This window comes from Pongo abelii, chromosome X, assembly GCF_028885655.2.
Source record: "Pongo abelii isolate AG06213 chromosome X, NHGRI_mPonAbe1-v2.0_pri, whole genome shotgun sequence".
In the NCBI taxonomy this organism is placed as follows: Eukaryota; Metazoa; Chordata; class Mammalia; order Primates; family Hominidae; genus Pongo; species Pongo abelii.
This window is the reverse complement of record NC_072008.2, coordinates 158,747,624-158,762,313: the sequence shown is the minus strand read 5'-3', so window position 1 is coordinate 158,762,313 and position 14,690 is coordinate 158,747,624. Positions and strand designations below refer to the sequence as shown.

The window sequence follows — 14,690 nt, the reverse complement described above, 5'->3', positions numbered from 1 at the left end:
TGCTGCAGGGGCAGAACACTCATGTAGAACCTCTGCTAGGGCAGCGTGGAAGGGAAATATGGGGTTGAAGGCCACACACAGAATTTCCACCGGGGCACTGCATAGTGGAACTGTGAGAAGAGGGCCGCCATCCTCCAGACCCCAGAGTGGTAGATCCACTGACAGCTTGTACCATGCACCTGGAAAAGCCACAGACACTCAACTCCATCCCATGAAAACAGCTGGGAGGAGGGCTGTACCCTGCAAAGCCACAGGGGCGGAGCTGCCTAAGGCCATGGGAGTCCACCTCTTGCATCAGCATGACCTGGATGTGAGACATGGAGTCAAAGGACATCATTTTGGAACTTTAAGGTTTAATGACTGCACTGTTGGATTTTGGACTTGCATGGGGACTGTAGCCCCTTTGTTTGGCCAATTTCTCCCATTTGGAATGGAATATATTTACCCAATGCCTGTACCCCCATTGTATCCAGGTAGTAATGAACTTGCTTTTGATTTTACAAGCTCATAGGTGGAAAGGACTTGCCTTGTCTCAGATGAAACTTTGAACTTGGACTTTTGAGTTAATGCTGGAGTTAGTTAAGGATTTGGGGAACTGTTGGAAGGACATGATTGTATTTTTAAATGTGAGGATATGAAATTTGGGAGGCACCAGGGGTGGAACTGTATGATTTGGCTGTTCCCTCATCCAAATCTCATCTTGAATTGTAGTTCCCATAATCCCCATGTGTCATAGGAGGGGCCTGGTGGGGGTGATTAAATTATGGGGGTGGTTACCCTCATGCTGTTTTCATGATAGTGAGAGAGTTCTAATGAAATCTGATGGTTTTATAAGTGGCTTTTCCCCCTTTTGCCTGGCACTTCTTGCTGCTACCGTGTGAAGAAGGACACGTTTGCTTCCCCTTGTGCCATGATTGTAAGTTTCCTGAGGTCTCTCCATCCATGCTGAACTTTGAGTCAATTAAATTTCTTTCCTTTGTAAATTACCCAGCCTCAGGTATGTCTTTATTTGTATCATGAGAATGGAGTAATACAGTTCGTTTGGTGAGTTCATGTTTTTCTTGGATTGTCTTTATACTTCTAGATGTTCATCAGGTCTGGGCATTGAAGAGTATGGTATTTATCATAGTCTTCTCAGTCTGGGCTTGTTTGTACCCCTCCTTTTTGGGAAAGCTTTCTGGATATTTGAAAGGACTTGGGTGTTGTGATCTAAGCTGTATCTGTTTTAGGGGGCACCTCAAGCTCAGTAACACTGTGGTTCTTGCAGTCTTTTAGAGGTTCTGCCTTAATGTTCTTAGACAATATCCAGAAGAATTCTCTGCATTACCAGTCAAAGACTTTTCTTGGCTTCCCTTACTAACTTTCAAACAAATTAAGTCTCTCCCTATGTTCTAAGCCACCTGAAGCTGAGAGTGGAGTGACAAAAGCACCCCTATGGCTGCCACCACTATGACTGTGCTGGATCAGACCTGAACCCAGCACAGTATTGGGTCTTACTCAAGGCTTCCTGTGACTACTTCCTGGCTACTGCCTATGTTCACTCAAGGCCTTGGTGTTCTACAATCAGTGTATGACAAACCCAGCCAGGCCTGTGTCCTTCCATTTGGGGTGGTGAATTCTTCCAGGCCCTTGGCAGATCTAGATATGCCGTCTGGGAGCCAGAGACTACAGTCATAAATAGAAATCTACCTGGTTTTTCTCTTGTACTGCAGCTTAGCTGGCTCTTAAACCACAACATGCAGTCTTTCCTACTCCACCTTCCCCTTTTCATAGGCAGAGGAGCCTCACCTCATGGCCACCACCACCACAGGCCTACAAGAGTACTGCCGGACTACTACTGATGTTCCCTTAAGGCCCAAAAGCTCTTCAGTTAGCTTGTACTGAATACTTCCTGGCCTCAGACTCACCTTTCAGGGCAGTCTCCTCCAGTCTGGCCCAAGGCAGGTCCAGAAATGCTGTCCAGGAGCCAAGTCCTCAAATCAGGGTCCCCAAGAGCCTGCTTGATGCTCTAACACACTGAGGCCAAGCTCGTACCGTAGGTTGAATAAAAAAATCCCATTTACTTTACCCTCCACTTTTTTCAAGCAGAAAGAGTCTAGTCCCATAGCCATCACAGCTGGGAATGTACTGAGTCTCACCTGAAGCTGGCAAATCTCAGAGCCTCATCCAAGGCCTACCACATAGTGTTTGGGTATCACTGCTGGTTATTCAGGGCCCAAGGGCACTTTAGTTAGCAGGTGATAAATCCTGCCGGGGTTGGTTCCTTCCCTTCAAGGCAGTGGGTTTCCTTCTGACCCAGTGTGTTTCTAGAAATGTCATCTGGGAGGTAGGGCCTGTAAAAAGGGCCTCACAGCTCTGACTGCTGCCCTATCCTGCTTTGGCTGAGCTGGTATCCAAGATGCAAGACAAAATCTTCCCTACTCTTCCCTCTCCTCTACTCGAGTGGAAGGAAGGGATCTCTTTTGGAGCTGCGAGCTGTGCAGCTTTGGGTTAGGAGAGGAATGAAGCCAGCACTCCCTTAGCTACCCTGGCTGGTGTCTCCATAGGTCACATGTCTCCCCACAATCAGTCCACTGGCTCTGGGCCCAGTTTAGCAGTAGAAATCACCTACGAGTTGCTGCCCTTGTGGCCTAGACTGCTGTTCATGTTTATTTAGGGCTCCAGAGCACTTTAGCCCAAGGTGGCAAGGCTTATGGAAACTGAAGTTGCGACTGCTGGGATCAGTGATTCCCCTCTGGCTAGGGCTAGGATAAATGCTCCCACCATCGGCAGGCATCAGCTAAGTTTGGTCTGGTTTTGCTTTCTGCTGTAACAGGGCAGCACTAGTTCAATGTCTCACAATTGCTGTGCTCTCCTCCTCGTCAGTGTACAGAACAGTTCTCCATGCCACACCACCACTGACAGCAGATTGGGGAGGGGTGGTGTCAGTGATTCAAGACTGTTTTTCCTACCTCTTCTGTAACTCTTTCAGTGATACGTAGTTAAAATCAGGTACTGTGAGTGCTCTCCTGATTTTTAATTCCTAGGAAGGTGCTTTTTTGTGTGTGTATAGATAGTTGTTAAATTGGTGTCCTTGCTGAGAGGGGGAGGGACAATCAGTGGAGCCTTCTATTGTGCCATCTTGTGCCCTCAACAACATTTTCAAAGTGTATTTTTATTGTCTTTTTGGTTTCTATTGTTGCATTTAAGAAGTCAACATGAAGTTTATTGTGATATTTAGATCATAAAAACATTCACCGACTTTTTTCCAGTACGTTTTTGGTTTCCTTTTTAGATGGAAATGTTTGACCCATCTGGAATTTATTTTGGTGTTAAGGAATGAGGAAGGCCTCTGCCTCTCCCTCTCCCTCTCCCTCTCCCTCTCCCTCCCCTTTCTTCGGTCTCCCTCTCCTTCTTTTTTCGGTCTCCCGCTGTTATCGAAGCTGGATTGTACTGCCATGATCTTGGCTCGCTGCAACCTCCCTGCCTCGGGCTCCTGTGACTCTCCTGCCTCGGCCTGCCGAGTGCCTGGGATTGCAGGCGCGCGCCGCCACGCCTGAATGGTTTTTGTATTTTTGGTGGAGACGGGGTTTCACCGTGTTGACCGGGCTGGTCTCCAGCTCCTGGCCTCGAGTGATCTGCCTGCCTCGGCCTCCCGAGGTGCTGGGATTGCAGAGGGAGTCTCGCTAACTCAATGCTCAATGGTGCTCAGGCTGGAGTGCAGTGGTGTGATCTCGGCTCGCTGCAACCTCCACCTACCAGCCTCCTGCCTTGGCCTCTTAAAGTGCTAAGATTACAGCCTCTGCCCCGCCGCCACCCCGTCTAGGAAGTGAGGAGCATCTCTGCCTGGCCGCCCATCGTCTGGGATGTGAGGAGCCCCTCTGCCCGGCCGCCCTATCTGGGAAGTGAGGAGCGCCTCTGCCCGGCCGCCCATCGTCTGGGATGTGAGGAGCGCCTCTGCCCGGCTGCCACCCCGTCTGGGAGGAAGTGAGGAGCGCCTCTGCCTGGCTGCCCCGTCTGGGAGATGAGGAGCACCTCTGCCTGGCCGCCCCATCTGGGAGGTGAGGAGCGCCTCTGCCTGGCCGCCACCCCGTCTGGGAGGAAGTGAGGAGCGCCTCTGCCCGGTTGCCCCATCTGGGAAGTGAGGAGCGCCTCTGCCTCGCCGCCACCCCGTCTGGGAAGTGAGGAGGGCCTCTGCCCGGCCGCCACCCCATATGGGAAGTGAGGAGCGCCTCTGCCTCGCCGCCACCCCGTCTGGGAAGCGAGGAGCGCCTCTGCCTGGCCGCCACCCCGTCTGGGAAGTGAGGAGGGCCTCTGCCCGGCTGCCACCCCATATGGGAAGTGAGGAGCGCCTCTGCCCAGCCGCCCCTTCTGGGAGTGAGGAGCGCCTCTGCCCGGCCGCCCACTCTGGGAAGTGAGGAGCGCCTCTGCCTGGCCGCCCACTCTGGGAGGTGAGGAGCGCCTCTGCCTGGCCACTCCGTCTGGGAAGGGAGGAGCGCCTCTGCCCGGCCACCCCGTCTGGGAGGTGAGGAGCGCCTCTGCCCGGCCGCCACCCCGTCTGGGAGGAAGTGAGGAGCACCTCTGCCCGGCCGCCCCGTCTGGGAGGTGAGGAGCGCCTCTGCCCGGCCGCCACCCCGTCTGGGAGGAAGTGAGGAGCACCTCTGCCCGGCCGCCCCGTCTGGGAGGTGAGGAGCGCCTCTGCCCGGCCGCCACCCCGTCTGGGAGGAAGTGAGGAGCACCTCTGCCCGGCCGCCCCGTCTGGGAGGTGAGGAGCGCCTCTGCCCGGCCGCCACCCCGTCTGGGAGGAAGTGAGGAGCACCTCTGCCCGGCCGCCCCGTCTGGGAAGTGAGGATCGCCTCTGCCCGGCCGCCACCCCGTCTGGGAGGAAGTGAGGAGTGCCTCTGCCCGGCTGCCCCATCTGGGAAGTGAGGAGCGCCTCTGCCCGGCTGCCACCCCGTATGGGAAGTGAGGAGCGCCTCTGCCCGGCCGCCCCGTCTGGGAGGTGAGGAGTGCCTCTGCCTGGCCACCCCATCTGGGAAGTGAGGAGCGCCTCTGTCCGGCCACCCCGTCTGGGAAGTGAGGAGTGCCTCTGCCCGGCCGCCCCGTCTGGGAGGTGAGAAGTGCCTCTGCCCGGCTGCCACCCCGTCTGGGAGGAAGTGAGGAGCACCTATGCCCGGCTGCCCCATCTGGGAGATGAGGAGCACCTCTGCCCGGCCACCCCGTCTGGGAGGTGAGGAGTGCCTCTGCCTGGCCGCCACCCCGTCTGGGAGGAAGTGAGGAGCGCCTCTGCCCGGCTGCCCCATCTGGGAAATGAGGAGCGCCTCTGCCCGGCCGCCACCCCATATGGGAAGTGAGGAGCACCTCTGCCCGGCCGCCCCGTCTGGGAGGTGAGGAGCTCCCCTGCCTGGCCGCCACCCCGTCTGGGAGGAAGTGAGGAGCGCCTCTGCCCGGCTGCCCCATCTGGGAAGTGAGGAGCGCCTCTGCCCGGCCGCCACCCCATATGGGAAGTGAGGAGCGCCTCTCCCTGGCCACTCCGTCTGGGAGGTGAGGAGTGCCTCTGCCCGGCCGCCCCGTCTGGGAGGTGAGGAGTGCCTCTGCCCGGCCGTCACCCCGTCTGGGAGGAAGTGAGGAGCACCTCTGCCCAGCTGCCCCGTCTGGGAGATGAGGAGCACCTCTGCCCGGCCGCCCCATCTGGGAGGTGAGGAGTGCCTCTGCCCGGCCGCCACCCCGTCTGGGAGGAAGTGAGGAGCACCTCTGCCCGGCCGCCCCCTCTGGGAAGTGGGGAGCGCCTCTGCCTGGCCGCCACCCCGTCTGGGAGGAAGTGAGGAGCGCCTCTGCCTGGCTGCCCCATCTGGGAAGGGAGGAGCACCTCTGCCCAGTCGCCACACCGTCTGGGAAGTGAGGAGCGCCTCTGCCTGGCCACCCCGTCTAGGAGGTGAGGAGCGCCTCTGCCCGGCCGCCCAGTCTGGGAAGTGAGGAGCGCCTCTGCCCGGCAGCCCTGTCTGGGAGGTGAGGAGCGCCTCTGCCTGGCCGCTACCCCGTCTGGGAGGAAGTGAGGAGCGTCTCTGCCCGGCCGCCCCGTCTGGGAAGTGAGGAGCGCCTCTGCCCGGCCGCCCCCTCTGGGAAGTGAGGAGCGCCTCTGCTCGGCCGCCCCGTCTGGGAAGTGAGGAGCGCCTCTGCCCGGCCGCCCCGTCTGGGAGGTGAGGAGCACCTCTGCCCGGCTGCCACCCGGTCTGGGAGGAGGTGAGGAGCGCCTCTGCTCGGGCGGCCCCGTCTGGGAAGCGAGGAGCGCCTCTGCCCGGGCGGCCCCGTCTGGGAAGCGACGAGCGCCTCTGCCCGGGCGGGCCCGTCTGGGAAGCGAGGAGCGCCTCTGCCCGGCCGCCCTGTCTGGGAGGTGTACCCAACAGCTCCGAAGAGACAGCGACCATCGGGAGCGGGCCATGAGGACGATGGCGGTTTTGTTGAAAAGAAGAGGGGGGAAGTGTGGGGAAAGGAAGGAGAGATCAGATTGTTGCTGTGTCTGTGTAGAAAGAGGTGGGCATAGGAGACTCCATTTTGTTCTGACTAGGAGAAATTCTTCTGCCTTGGGATGCTGTTGATCTATGGCCTTTCCCCCAGCCCCATGCTCTCTGAAACATATGCTGTGTCAACTCAGGGTTAAATGGATTAAGGGCGGTGCAAGATGTGCTTTGTTAAACAGATGCTTGAAGGCAGCATGCTCTTTAAGAGTCATCACCACTCCCTAATCTCAAGTACCCAGGGGCACAAACACTGCAGAAGGCCGCAGGGACCTCTGCCTAGGAAAACCAGAGACCTTTGTTCATGTGTTTATCTCCTGACCTTCTCTCCACTATTATCCTATGACCCTGCCATATCCCCCTCTCCGAGAAACACCCAAGAATCATCAATAAATACTTCATAAATTAAAAAAAAAAAAAAAAAAAAGGAATGAGGAAGGGCACCAACTTCTATTTTTCCAAATGGCCCGCCAGTTGTCCTAATGCCATTCGACTGAAAAATCTTCCCACGTGTTTGAAGCGACCGCCCCACCAGCGCATTGGAAACCCGCGTGTCGGTCCTGCGCCCGCTGGTTTCCGTGTGACAGTCCCAAGCGCAGAGGGATCGGGCAGAGCCCGCACGCGTCCGCCCCGAGCCGCCGGCTCAACCCTAGACCCAGCCCCGGCGCTGAGGACGCAGCCCACCCCGCTCCGCCCGGGCCTAGGTCCCAGTCCACCCTCACAAGCCGAGGACGCCCCCTTGACCCCGCCCTCCTCCACCCGCTCCAACACCCTCCCCGCCCCGCTCCAGCTCAGCCTCTCCTCCCGGAGGCCAATGGGGCCGAACAGCGCTTTCCGAGACATTAATTTAAATAAAAGGCGGGTCCTCTGCTGTTAAAAAAAAAAAAAAAGAAGTCAACATAAGTGGTGGTTATAAGTGAAGTGGTCATATCTTTGTAGGTAGTATGTCTTTTCTGTTTTGCAATTTAAAAAATCTCTTCTTTGGTATTCTTTAAATTCATTATGTACTGGCTGGGATCTATTTTAATTTATTGAGCTTGCAATTCATTATGGCACTTGAAGCTAAGGATGCATATATTTCAACAATTCTGGAAATTGTAGTCCATTACTACTTTGAATATTTTTTCTCCCCTATTTTCTCAAATCTCTCACATTTAGAATCGTAATACATGTATACTGAAACTTTTAGTTTTATCCTTCATAGTACTTTATCTCCCTTTCATATTTCCTATCAGTTATACGTCTTAAATGTGAACTGGGCAATTTTTCCTCATATGTATTTTCCAGTTCAGTAATATCTCTTTCATAATATCTAATCTTCAATGTAATACACCCACTGAACTTTTATTTTCAATGACTATTTTTCTTTTACAGAAAGTCAACTTCAATTAGATAGATCTTTTTCAAATTTGCTTTTACTCTCTCCCTTCCCCTCATAGCCTTTATAATTTTAATTATAGCTTTTTTCATAATCACTACTGGATAATTATGTTATATGGAGTCCTCGGAGGGGCTTTAATTCAGTTTTATCTTGTATCTGTCGACCCTTACTTGTAACCATTTCCTTAGGTGTTTTGTCATTAAGGACAGTGAAGTAATTTTCAGCAAGCATTAATTTGTGGTTCTGTCCTTCCAGTTTTTTGTGTGTTTGCTTTGGCAAGTCAATCTAGTGGTATACCCAGCTTAAGACCAATTTTTATGTTAAGTTTTCAGCTTGTAAACTTCAGATCAGGCAGACAGTATACATTTGGACGTCAATCCCACATATGATTAGAATTTTCAGGTTGCTACATTTCAGTAGAAACTCTTTCTCCTCAACTCCTCCCCCTTCCTTTTTGGACTTTTGTGTTGTGATCTGATTTTGTCTAGTTAAGTTGATCTAGTTTACCCTTTTGCTAAGCTCTTCAGGATCTTGGCTTTATGTAAAAGTCTAGTTCCAGCTTCTCATCTGCCACGGTCCTGCCTCCTCTTCCTCTTAAAAGTGTTCCAGTTTAGGCAACCAATTATATGATCTTTAAATCTGTAGGCAGGAATGTTTTTGGTCTACTAAAGGAAGAGAAATGCCAGAATGGCTAATCTTTAAAGGAAAGAGTGTTTGGAGAATAACTCAGAGAGGAAGGCAAGGGCCAGCTTATGGCAAGGAAAAGTTCATTCCACATATGATTGGAAGCCATTAGGGGATTTTAAACCAAAGAATATTCAGCAAATTCTGGCTTTCATTTCTTTTAACCTGGCTATCTGGAAGTGTCCCCTGTGCCTTGTGTAGTTCAGTGGTCAAATATTTGGGCCGATGTTATACTCAGATTTTGGGACTCACCCTCTCAGTGGTTCTCTTGTTCCCAGGACTTCCTCATGAATTTTCATCTGCCAATCCAGAGCTTATTCTCTGATAAGCTAATACTTTTTCAGATTTCCTCCACTTGAATTGTGATGGATTAAGGAATTCCTTCAGTCTAAATCGTAGCAAATTCCCAAACATCACCCAGCTCATTTCTTTCATTTAGTGGACCACTATCTTATTGTTTCTGCCTATTTTTTTTTAACTGGGCCCCAGGGTCTCTCCTATTTGTGTGTAGTATAGTGATCAGCCAGAATTTTTGGCAGAATATATATTCAGATTTGGAGGCCCATCCCTTCTGGGATTCTCTTACTTTTGAGTCTTCCATCCCTAATGGTCCAGATTCTCTGCCACCTTGAGCCAGTAAGGCTGTTGTATATGCCACAGGAATTCTAGGTTTGGGAAGCACCTTCTAGAAAGAAAAATCACAAACTCACAATTTTAATCTATTGCTGCTGCCATCTTTCAAAGGTAAACTCACCTTAGGTTTCAGTCTGCTTTCAGTCACACTCCACTGCTTTCAAGTAATACAGGTATATACAGTTGTTGTTCAGGTTTTATAATTAATAGCTACAAGAAAATGTACTCAAACAATTTATTATGCTGTTACCAATACCTGGAACGTTTATTGTTCATTTATTTTGTATTTAGATAAACAGCAAATTTGAATATTTTCTTCACATTTATTAGCAATTTTTATCCATTTCATGACTTTGCTGTTCATTTACCCATTTTTATCTTATTTGTCTATAAGGTATGTTTTTTATCTTATTTATCTATAATATTTCATTATTTATTGAGGATAATAAGCTATTCGCTAATCAGACATATTTGTTATTTTGAGGCTCAGATTAAATGTATGATAAAATGTAAGGTTTTGGTTTTGTGGCGATTTTTATATTGGCCTTTGATGTTCATATGGGGTCATTAAGCAGTAGAGACAAGGTAAGAAACTTGTTCTTATTTGGGTGTCACTGCATACAGGAGGGAGCACTTGCCTTTTCATAAGGCAAAGTCTCATGATCAGCTTGTGTGCTGTGTGGGGATGTGTTGGCAGTGGTCTTCCTTAAAAACGCCTTGTCAAATATGTTATCCCCATGCTTATTAATCTCCATGGCATTATTTCTCAATTATAATCATTTTCCTTACACACCAGGAGCTACTGTTAATAGACTGCTGCTTCTCTGCATCAGAGGAAATACTGCAAGGTAATTAATATTTGCTAAGGGCACTATGAGCCCTTACCAGAACTCAACTGAAACATTGTTTTTCTCTCTTTTCACCCCTAGGAGTACACTATTGATGTATTTTTTCGGCAGACATGGCATGATGAAAGACTGAAATTTGATGGCCCCATGAAGATCCTTCCACTGAACAATCTCCTGGCTAGTAAGATCTGGACACCTGACACCTTCTTCCACAATGGCAAGAAATCGGTGGCTCATAACATGACCACGCCCAACAAACTGCTCAGATTGGTGGACAACGGAACCCTCCTCTATACAATGAGGTCAGAGAGTGGTGGTTCCTACCCAAAGTATATTGGGAGTAGGACTGGGCTTGAAAGCAGAATGTTTTAGAGTATCCATTGAAAATTCCCTCAAGTGTATAGATTAGAAATGTACAGGTATGTATATACTTCCTAATACAATTGCATGCATACATACTCACAGACATATACATTCTAATAAACACATAAATAGAGAGTTGCATAGATGAACATTTTGAGAAACACAGAGGTATACATTCATGATTTGTATATGCATGCATACCTAAAGACACATGTGGACTAACACAGAAGGACATACGTATTCAAGGACACTTAAACACACAGATTCACAAAAACATACACACAGGTATGAACGCTGATAATTAGAATTGACTAGGTTTAACTGCAACAACAAACTATCCCTATGATGCAGAGTTGTGAGAATCAAATGAGATAACTATGGGTATTTTGTGAAACATACAGTGTTTTATAAACATAAATTTAAAAATACTTATTTTAATTTTTTATTTATTTAAATATGTTTATTTTATGCTACATTACCTTAGGATACTGAGGATGATAATAAGTGAATTTTCCAAACAATTTAAGGTTATATCTATATCTATCTATCTATACATGATGTTTATATGTGTGTGCATATGTGTGTGTGTATATATATATAGAAATCTTCATAAAATATAAATTATATTTCATACTTTTCCAACTCCCAACGGATAAAAACATCACAATTTTATGTATTTCATGACTTATTACTGTCATAGAGTTATTAGGCATTGAATTTTGCTGTCAAAAAGAATAAGTTTGAAAACATTTTCAGTGCAATAAGATTCTTTCCCCAATACTAAAAAACATTCTTGGTTTTGGGGTTTGCTTTTTTATGAATTTGCTTGTTCCTTCGACATCAGTTGTCACTTCCTGAAGCTTCCTTCCACATTAATGGGTGCTAATTCTGTGTAGTGGAGCTTCTATGGCTATTTAGAATTGGTGTATTTGTTATTTTGCAGAACAAACCTCAAATAATGCATGCCTGGTAAATAGGTGGTGAATAAATGAAGTGTGTTTGTCTGTATACTAATCTCTCATTACTTCAAATTTGCTATTTATTGGTGTTTTTCCTACAAGAATTTGGAAGATGAGGAGATGGTCAAGGAAAAAAGGATAATACTTAAGAGAGAAGTTGGATGAGAGATGGGAGGAAAAATGAACATAGAGGAGAAATGAGCATAGAGTGGAGGATAAAATAATGAAGAAGGAAAGTGGATAGAAGTGGGAAGACGAGGGTCGAGAGGGGAGGAGAAGACTAAGTACACAGAGTACATAGAGGCATATATATTGGAGAAATGAGAATGGTGGAAAGAAAGCGAATATGAGAAGAGAGGAAAAAAAGAGTAGAGAAGTTGAGAAGACAAAGGATAAGATGGTGTAAAATAAAGAAGCTAGATTAGATATTAGGATATCCTAAAGAGATAGGAGAATATAATGAAGTGGATGTAGCAGATGGGAATAAAGAGGAAAAGACATAGAGAAGTAGGGGAAGGGACATGGGAGGAGATGAACAAGAGGGAGGGAAATTGTAGACGAAAGAAAGAGAAGCTTTCCTTCATTTATTCATTTGCCAAACATGTTTTGACTTCCTAATATATACATGGCCCTAAAGTAAATTCTGGAAATGCAAACATTAATGAGACATAGTCTCTGTCCTTAAGATAATCACAATATAAAGGGGAGAAAGACTAATAGGATAATAGCAAATGATGTTCACTAAAATACTAAAGAGATGGGTAGTTATTGGAATATAGAGCAGGGTCATCTAACTCATTGTTTTGGGACAGGTTGAGAGAAGAGTCCCTGGATAAGGCAACAGCTAGGCTTCTGATTATTGGTATTAGCATTAGCATTTTATATTATTATGTAAGTAGAATGCAGTCAAGAAACTTGTAGGTGGGTAGGTAGAGGCAGAAGGAAGAGAGAAAGGATGTCCTAGACAGAGAAAACCAAGTGAGCAGTTGCAGGGAATGGAAGGACATATTTTAGGCAAGAGACTGAGGTGGTCAGTTTTCTATTTCATGTATGGCTCTGTAGTTACTGGGTAAATAATGCATTTGAAGGTAAAAAGACTGGAATTAGAGAAAATGATTAAGAAACAGCTGAAATAGTCTAGATTAGAAGTGGTGTTCTAATTCAGAACAATGGATTAAGATGGAGAAGTGACGATATGTTGAGGAAATCGGCAGTAAATATAGAAAACTTCAGAATGACAGAGAGGAGGAGTTTTGAAGGTAGTAGGTATCCAAATAACATGGGTGAAAGATGGTACTATAGGCTGGAGTAGATGATATGAAAGTTAGGACAAATTTAGATAAGTCTGGGAGGTTAATTTGGGACAAGATAAGCTTAAGGTGATTGTAGATTATCCAGGGAAAGAAGTCTAATAGCAGTTAGATATTCAAGTCTTAAGATCAGGAGAGAGATACAATGTAGAGATATAAAGTGTGGTATTGTTAGTATATTGGAACAAATGGAAACGTGAAAATGGATGTCATCACTTCAGGAAAGAGTATAGAACAAGAAGAATTTCATGCCAGGTATTTAGTCATCTAGCACTACTATCAGTAAGGCAGTGGAGGGGAAAGAGGAACCTATGAAAGAAACCAGGAAGAAAATGTCAGGGAGCTGTTAACAGTGTGCAGTATCTTGAAAGCTAAGTGTGGTAGTCAACATTACCACTTGCCAATATTTTCACTTCACCTCCATCTAGATACAAAGTAGTACCACACTTCCCTGAGCCTTGAAGTTCAGCATGGACAAATGACCTGCTTTGGCTAACCAAATGTGAGTGTAAATAGTATGTTTCAGCGCTGAGAGATGATGGGAAGCCCTTCAAGAGCCAATACATAATTTGCCATGTTGCCTTCCCCTAGCCACAGTAAGTAGCATTATGCCAGGTGGTCTTGGCCCTATCATTCTATGCCCCTTATTGAAGATGACATAGAAGCGAGTGGGTCCCACTTCCCCAACCAGAGATAGTGTGAGTGAGAAATAAACTTCTGTTACTTTAGGACACTGAGATTTTCAGATTGTTTCCTACTGCATATTAATCTAACCCATCTTGACTGATAAATTAAAGTTTGAAAACAATGAGAGTTATCAATAATACCACTAATAGTATAATAAGTATATTAATTAATATCAATATAGTACTTAAAATATGACAGACACTGTTCTAATCATTCTACTTTTATAATATTCATAACAGCTTTAACAACAGTATGAGATAGGTACTATTATCCCAACTTTACAGATGAAAAAAAACTGAGACACGACGTGGGTAAGAGAATTTTTCAAGTTCACTTGGGTAGTAGATGGTTGAGCCAGCATTATTAATATGGTAGTGTAGCTGCAAGTTCATGCACTTTACCCTGTTTACACATTTTTTACAACATTGTTGGCTATAAAAAGAGATGTAATATAGAGACTTAAAAGTATGTCTTAAGTTTGGTAACATGGAGGATATTAGTGTTCTTCACATACACTGTTTCAATAGAGTGGCTAGTGCAATGGAGAGTTTTAGGAGTTGGAGTGGGGAGATAGTGCACATAGAAAATACCTTCGAGAAGCTTGTTTGAAAAACGAAAGGGAGGGATGTGTCATAGCTACATTCAGGGGTAAAAGAAATTGCTTTTGTTTTCAGAGGAGAGATTGACACATATTTGTGAGATAGTACAAAAGAGTCAGTAGGAAGACAAAGATTGAAGATATAGTAGAAATAACACATCGCTGACAGCAAGTTCTCATAAATACCATAAAGGGGATGATATCAAATCTACAGTTAGAGTTTCACTCGAAAGGAAGAGGGACACCTCTTCTCACATTGCATGAAAGGTTATGAGGTTATATATGAATGTTGAAATGAAGGTGGGGAGGACAGGACAGAGAAAAGGTATGAATGAGTGTCATATATCCAGGAGAATTTGGGGAAACAGAGCATTAGGGAAGGAATAGATGGAAGAGAGGCATGCTTGTAATAAATTATAGGAAAGAAGAGTCTGAAAAAGAGATAAGAGTTCACACAATTGTGGAAAGAATGGAGTGGAGTATATGTAAACAGAAAAGAAGCTGTATGGAATGAGGTGGATGGAGGGACAGAATAATGAGGAGGAGATGTGGATGGGCAGAAGACAGTAAGCAAATGGAAGAGAAGCAAGAGGAAGGAGAGAGTAATGGGCAGGAAAGGATCTGAACACAGTAGAGATTGCAAATAGTCAGGAGAAATAGAGAATGAATGAAAAGAACAGGATAGAGGAAAAACAACAATAAAAGGAATAAAGCATAGAGAATAGGTTTA

General features: G+C 46.7%; 1 protein-coding gene across 2 annotated transcripts in view; it reads left to right on the top strand.

The window, feature by feature from the left end:
* GABRA3 (gamma-aminobutyric acid type A receptor subunit alpha3) overlaps positions 1 to 14,690 on the top strand; it is a 281,817-nt gene that overhangs the window by 190,076 nt on the left and 77,051 nt on the right. For both annotated transcript variants that reach the window (XM_054545204.2, XM_002832249.5), the window contains one exon: positions 10,125 to 10,345. In XM_054545204.2, coding sequence (XP_054401179.1) covers positions 10,125 to 10,345 — 221 coding nt within the window. The remainder of the gene's footprint in view (positions 1 to 10,124; positions 10,346 to 14,690) is intronic.